We start from the raw sequence: 7,841 nt of genomic DNA on the forward strand, positions 1-7,841 counted from the left end.
GATTCACAACAAAATTTAAAATTGACAATATTAAAAGAAGTAAAAGAATTAAAAGCACCTAAAAAATAAGTGTCAGTAATATAAGTAAAAAATACAAAGAATAAATAGGCCTAAATATAGAAGCAAGCCTAGTTCAAATCATTCATAAACTAAATATTTGTCACAGGACCTCACTGCGTTGCTTGTTTAATTTCTGCAAGTGGCATCCAGTTATCATCTCGAAAATATGGTTAATTTGCATTTCGTATCCAATTTTGTGTCAAAATGTATTAATCTATGTCAGTCCAATGAAATAATAAAAATTAAAAAAAAAGTTTATAACATTCAAAAATCCCATTCTGATCATTCACAAACAACCCTGCTTGGTTGCTACAACGTCACAGCTTGGGGCTTTTGGGTCTTGGAGGTACAGGCAGCGTGGACAAGATATTGTAGTTGACCGCAAACTGCCATCTGTTTGCCTTATTCCTTCTAATTTAAAGAAATCAATGTAGTGCTAAGTTCATGAAATTTGCTGACAGATAGCTAGCTGGCTGTTTAGACTAACTTAGATGTCAATAGTGGAGATGTTGCTGTTCATATAAGATAATAATGACATATTACACAATTCTTCCAATTGTGCCTTGCTTATGTATTCTAAAATTATTTTTGTATTCTTCATACATTACTTTTTTATGTGATGCATCAGAATAAATTACTGAATACATTTAAGAGAGGGTATTTAGTATTCAGCCCAGAATACTGAGTATTCTGCCTAACCCTGCATGTATGCATAGCAGCACCAGTATGCATAGCAATACAGCAACCAGCTTTGACTTCTAATTTTGGCTTGCACATTTAAATATTCTTGCGTTTCAGCCCCAGCCCAGCTCACCGAACACTGAGAATATTTCTCTAATTAATACATTTCATGCCTCCTTTTCCTATTTTTGGAGCAGGAGAGAGGAAGGCAGGGTGTTCAAATATACTCCCATTTTCTTCTAACAGTGTCATTCTCTTTAAACGAAAGGAATAATGGTGACGAGTGATGTAACAGCGGAATTACACAAAAATGTAATGTGCTGTCTTTGTGTATATATCGCTAGTGTATACATACAGTTGTGCTTAAAAGTTTGCATACCTTGTGCAGTCTTTTGTAATAGTTGTCTATGAGGCCCCAAATTCTTGCAGGTGGTATAGCTGCCCATTTGTCTTGGCAAAATGCCTCCAGGTCATGCAAAGTCTTTGGTCGTCTTGCATGAACCGCACGTTTGAGATCTCCCCAGAGTGGCTCGATGATATTAAGGTCAGGAGACTGTGATGGCCACTCCAGAACCTTCACCTTTTTCTGCTGTAACCACTGGAGGGTCAACTTGGCCTTGTGCTTGGGGTCATTGTCATGCTGGAAAGTCCAAGAGCGTCCCATGCGCAGCTTTCATGCAGAAGAATGCAAATTGTCTGCCAGTATTTTCTGATAACATGCTGCATTCACCTTGCCATCAATTTTCACAAGATTCCCCGTGCCTTTAGAGCTCACACACCCCCAAAACATCAGTGAGCCGCCACCATGCTTCACAGTGGGGATGGTATTCTTTTCACTATAGGCCTTGTTGACCCCTCTCCAAATATAGCGCTTATGGTTGTGACCATAAAGCTCTATTTTGGTCTCGTCACTCCAAATAGTGTGCCAGAAGCTGTGAGGCATGTCAAGGTGTTGTCGGGCATATTGTAACCGGGCTTTTTTGTGGCATTGGTGCAGTAAAGTCTTCTTTCTGGCAACTCGACCATGCAGCTCATTTTTGTTCAAGTATCATCATATTGTGCTCCTTGAAACAACCACACCATCTTTTTCCAGAGCAGCCTGTATTTCTCCTGAGGTTACCTGTGGGTTTTTCTTTGTATCCCGAACAATTCTTCTGGCAGTTGTGGCTAAAATCTTTCTTTGTCTACCTCCAATTGTGCCTTGCCTATGTATTCTAAAATTATTTTTGTATTCTTCATACATTACTTTTTTATGTGATGCATCAGAATAAATTACTGAATACATTTAAGAGAGAGTATTTAGTATTCAGCGCAGAATACTGAGTATCAAGAGATCCCTGAATTTTCCACTTCTTAAGTGATTGAACAGTACTGACTGGCATTTTCAAGGCTTTGGATATCTTTTTATATCCTTTTCCATCTTTATAAAGTTCCATTACCTTGTTACGTAGGTCTTTTGACAGTCCTTTTCTGCTCCCCATGGCTCAGTATCTAGCCTGCTCAGTACATCCATGTGAGAGCTAACAAACACAGACACTAATTGCAATTTAAAAAGCCACAGGTGTGGGAAATTAACCTTTAAATGCCATTTAAACCTGTGTGTGTCACCTTGTGTGTCTGTAACAAGGTCAAACATTCAAGGGTATGTAAACGTTTGATCAGGGCCATTTGGGTGATTTCTGTTATCATTATGATTTAAAAAGGAACCAAACAACTAAGTGATAATAAATGGCTTCATATGATCACTATCCTTAAAATACTTTTATTTTGCATGATCAGTCATATTTTTAAAATCAATGCCAAAATTTCACAATTTCTGCCAGGGTATGCAAACTTTTGAGCACAACTGTATAGTATACACTGCGCAGATGGTGCAGTAATAGAACCTTAGAATTAAATTGCACTTGACCCAGCACATAAGCGCTTTGCACATCCAATTTTGCCAAACCCACCTGCGCCAAGCGCATGCTTGGGTGAAATACTAAAACTTCCTGGCCATTGATTTTGTGCGTATGACTTATGGCATAGTGCAGCACATAGCGCTTGTGCTCTAAAAACAGGGCCTTATGCAAAATTACTTCTAATGATTTTAAGACAACATTGCATATTAACAATGTGTAAGAAGTTATTGGAATATAATCATTTAAAGTCTGTAATAATACTGCTTCAAAAAAGGGGAGGTAAATTAAGGCACTAATAAGTATTATATTAAATACATTACCTGTATTAAATAATGCACTATTTACTGTAAAACTACTTTGAAACAATATGTATTGTGAAATGTGCTTAAAAAAAAAATCTTCAAAAATACAAATTCTCTAATTTTCTCACTCTCATGTTGTTCCAAACCCTGTATGAGTTTTTTTTTTTTTTTTTTGTGGAGCACAAAAGGAGATGTTAGCCTCCAAACAGTTACCATTCACTTATGAAAGTGCATGGTAACTGAGATTTATATGTTTCCAAAAATCATTGTTTGTGTTCCTCAGAATAAAGAAAGTCATACAAGTTTGGGTAAGAATATGATGACAGAATTTTCACTTTTGGGTGAACTATCCCTTGAAATACAATACTCTCCTTTGGCAATAAGCTTTCAAAGTGTCACTTCACAGTGGAAATTCATGCCACTGTGCAACTGTGCCTGGCTGACCCCGCAGCCATGTGTGAAATGTGACACGGCCCCTGGTTTCCCCTATAGGGGAGCTTTTACTAAGTGTGTGAGTTATGGACTGGAGTGTGTGGGCTGTTCGGGGCAGTATAGTTGTTGAGTGGGGGTAGAGAAGGGGTAAGATCAGTAGGGTGAGACAGTTAGTGTAAGTGAGAGAGAGAGAGAGACAGAACCATGCAGCTGTCCCTAGCATTCCAGGCGTGTCGTCAGTCCACAGATTGGAGAATTAAGAGGGACTAGGGACTGTGTGGCCATTTAGAAACTTTTCCTTTGGTCACTAATTTAGTTTGCTTTACGGACCCTTCTAAAAGACATCTTGACCACTCTGACCTTTCCTGGGCCAGAGGCACCCAATATGGTGGACCAGTATAACACCAACGAGGAGAAAATAATGAGAGATAGCCACACCAAGGAGATTGATTTGATCAACAGGGACCCCAAGCAGATCAATGAAGATGTTGTGAAGGTATGTGGAATTGTCGGTGTCACCATGCTTTAACCTAATAGATCTGGATGTGTTAAAAATTTTAGCATTGAAATGGTAGCTCAATTCATTCGAAATACCATTCAAACTTATTTGGTTTGAAAAGTATTTTTGGATAAGCCAGTAGCAAGCACAAAAAATAAAATAGAAATGACCTTTATGAGTCAAAATTATACAAAAGGCATAAATATATAAGGTTAATGCAAGTGGGATGACATAAAGTGGGACATCATTATGTGGATAGTCTTCAATTACTATTAAATCTGCATTATGTTAATCCAAAATTATGATGGGATGATGTTTTAGTAATTTGGATTGTATTAAAAAACAATGCCAATGAAAATTTGTCAGAAAGTGTACAACTTTACCTGTATTCACCAAAAATATGTTCCTAAACTGATGAATAATGCAAACTCTATGCTTATGTTTACTCATTAATTCACTAACTTTCTAAAAAGCACAATTAAAATAAGTGGATAGGTTGACTTGCTTGCGTGCATGCTGCACAACACTGTAGCTACAAGGCATTACCCAAAAATAGCATCAAACCCACTTCAACTGCCAGGACAGACCATAATATCAGTATTTATAGGAGGTAAAAGGGTGTGTCAGACAGAAAGACTTATTACTACTTCAGCAGCTTCTATGTGTTTCAACAATTCACATCACTGTGGACATTTTTTGCAATTGACAGTATATTGACTATTGACATACATACAATTTAAGTCATAAATTACAGTATGGTATTCAGTCACTGTTGACTGTGAATGTAATCATTCTGTTGTTGTTGTTAGCAACTCTCTATTGCTGTGATAGTTATTCTTGGTGGCATTACATTTATGGGAACAAATCTATAGTTCCATAACAAGATGTACAACAGTATTACAGGAAGTGTGAAAATAGCTTTTGTATATCTAGAGAGCTTCTTCACACCCTTATTCTTTTTTTTTTTTTCTTTTTTTTTTAGTTTGAGATTTACATTTTCACTAATCATCCTCTCAACTACAAGGCTTAATTCCAAATGATGTCCGCATCAAAGCACTAGTGCACTATGTTTTCTGCTGTCTAAACAAACATTGCATATTAATTGCGATCCCTTGAAGATGTGATACTTCTCTGTCTCAGATCTTAAATAGATGTTGCATAAAGATGGTAAATAACTTAATAAAATAGTTCATTTTAATGCTCTCTGTGGTTGTTATGAGTTTTGAAGCTAAAATAAACAAGGTGCCAGACTGCCACCTACTGATGGGGGAATTTTGATATCAAATGTCGCTGTTTGGAGTATTAATCATCACCCATTTTAGGAGTATTGTATGACCAGCAGAGAATCCATGCCACAAGTCTGCCAAGTTTTATTGTTGGCATTGACTTTTGATTGCTCAATATGTTGTAGATACATCATTTGCCAAGACGGTTTTGCCAACATATCTCTGCTTCATGCAAAAAAGCTTTATTCAAGTACATTTACATACATTAAGTCATTAAGGATATGCTTTTATCCAAAGTAGTCATATCTATGGCTGGATATGGATACAGATTTCACTATTACTTTCGATTCTGATTCACAAGCTCTCGATTCGATTGTGATTTTCATTCGATTTGATTTGGTTCCAATTAATTGAGGCATACTTCACTTATAATGCCCTTTATAAATACATTTAACCTCCTGAGACCCAAGTGTCACTGCCAACCATGTTAAAACAAAATTATACATTATAAATTCTGAATCTATGTACTGATTACCATTGTCCCATGTCTGCCATGGGACAATGTTGAGTGATCCAAACATCATCTGCAGCCTGAAACTTAACTTTATAATTCCAAGGGTTTTGTACTTGAGTATGTAATTTTAAAAAGTCCAGTTACCACAAACGATTGTGATTGGTCCATCCTAAGCAGCCCTAAGAAAAGTTACAGGTACTACGTGACCACGCTGAATAATGAAACTTTATTCTTACTTTAACAACACTTGAATTGAATATGCTGCAATGGATCGGGAGCCTGCTAGATTTGAAGGGTTAAAAAAAAAAAAAATAACGTTTTCACCTCTAGTACAAGGATTTCCAGGTTCTAATGCGCCTTAATATAACTTTTTATTTTAATAAACGAAGATTGCATCTGCACGTCAGTGGATGTATAGAATGAGCGGGGACACATCTGTTTTCATTTTGCTTCGCGATTTAACTGGAAAGGAGCGTGAGCTGCGCAAAAGCAGAGCCAGTAGAATGCGCATCTGTATGCACGAGAGAACCTCCCGCCTGCTGTCACTCAACGCCACTGATAACAACTGCAACGAGTACGAATCATGACATTAAACTTATTACAACACACACAAATGAAATGGAAACTCCTGCTCAAGAACTGGAGATGTTTCTACTGCATTAGACACTTATCTGAAGAAAACCATTTCAAAAAGTGGTGGGGACAAAACTGACAAAAGCAAAAAGTGGTAGGGACATGTCCCACCCGTCACACCTGTAAATGACGCCTAAGATTAGGGCATTTTTGCAGAATGTTCAACTGTACTGTATTTGACATTTTTGGCACATTTCCACATTACTGCAACTTGCCGAGCCTGTTAATGAGATCAACCAGTGGTTGTCTTGCGATCGACTGGTCGACCGTGATCTACGTAATTAGCACCCCTGGCTGTAAAATATCGATCTGCCGATTTTGAAAACCCATATAGTGATTGTTCAAATTGATATGATTTTGAAAAATATTTGTTGATACTTTTTACCCACCCCTAGTCATATCACATGGCTTGCAACAGAAAAGCTGAATATATTAGGCCTACTGGATAACACACTTGAAAGCAGCAATATTAATGTGTTTTCTTTTATTTTTTGTTAATTCAAGGTGGATTTTGAGGATGTGATAGCCGAGCCGGATGGCACCCACAGTATGGATGGAGTGTGGAAGGCCAGCTACACAACCTTTACCGTCTCCAAGTACTGGTGTTACCGTGTGCTGTCAGCTATCTTTGGCATCCCAGTGGCACTGCTGTGGGGCTTCTGTTTCGCATGCATCTCCTTCTGTCACATTTGGACTGTCATGCCCTGCATCAAGAGCTATCTGATCGAAACCCAGTGCCTGAGCCAAATCTACTCCCTCTGTATCCATACCTTCTGTGACCCCTTGTTCGAGGCACTGGGGAAAATATTCAGCAGCATTCGGATTGCCCTACGCAAAGAAGTTTAGATTTCTTAGTCGATATCAAAGTTTACATGCTCTGCCCTTTGAGTAAAATAAATTATTTTATAAATATTTAATTTGGGTTAAAGTGGTCATATCTTGAAGTCCGTTAAACAACTGGAAAAGACTACTGGTATATATACGAAAGCAATGTTGAAATACATACTGCCCCCATCCATCTGTATGGTTAAACCTATGCCATATTTGTCTCAGTGTCAGGCTTTGGGAGCAATTCAGGATTAAGCCACCTGCTTGTTCAGACAGTTTCATGTGATGAAAGGCCTTACAATGGAGAATATGTCTTATTAACTGATTTCATAAGGTTTCTCTCTTGGCTTGACAGGTTTAAAATGGGATGTTGCTGAGCATGGTATTTTTATCATGACAATGTCAGATGTATTCTGTATAACTATAAAATAAAGATTTAAGAATGGTTTGGAATGATCATCTATCTTCAAGAAAAATATTATTATTAGTGGTGCTTGCTTTTTCTCATACTTTGGTTTAGGCATTTCAACAAATCCCTAACTAATAAACTTCTAAGCATAACTAGTTCTTTACTGTTTCTGCAACAGACATGAATAATACCTCAAAGGTGCAGTTATTGGAGGAGTGTGCTGTTACTTTTCTAAATGATCAGCGATCAACTTGCAGACCATAAAGGGGGTTCACAAAAATTTAGAAATGTGTTAAAAATGCTAAGCAACTGCATAACAACACCCTTGAGCATAGTGTATGTGTACAACACACACA

General features: G+C 37.5%; 1 protein-coding gene across 1 annotated transcript; it reads left to right on the forward strand.

The window, feature by feature from the left end:
• Positions 1-3,500: 3,500 nt before the first annotated feature.
• LOC127446567 (caveolin-3-like) lies at positions 3,501-7,524 on the forward strand. The gene is made up of 2 exons (XM_051707586.1): positions 3,501-3,872; positions 6,753-7,524. Exons 1-2 carry the CDS (start codon positions 3,762-3,764, stop codon positions 7,092-7,094), a joined length of 453 nt encoding a protein of 150 aa, XP_051563546.1. The 5' UTR covers positions 3,501-3,761; the 3' UTR covers positions 7,095-7,524.
• The last annotated feature ends 317 nt before the right edge of the window (positions 7,525-7,841 follow it).

Source organism: Myxocyprinus asiaticus, chromosome 9 (assembly GCF_019703515.2).
Source record: "Myxocyprinus asiaticus isolate MX2 ecotype Aquarium Trade chromosome 9, UBuf_Myxa_2, whole genome shotgun sequence".
NCBI lineage: Eukaryota > Metazoa > Chordata > Actinopteri > Cypriniformes > Catostomidae > Myxocyprinus > Myxocyprinus asiaticus.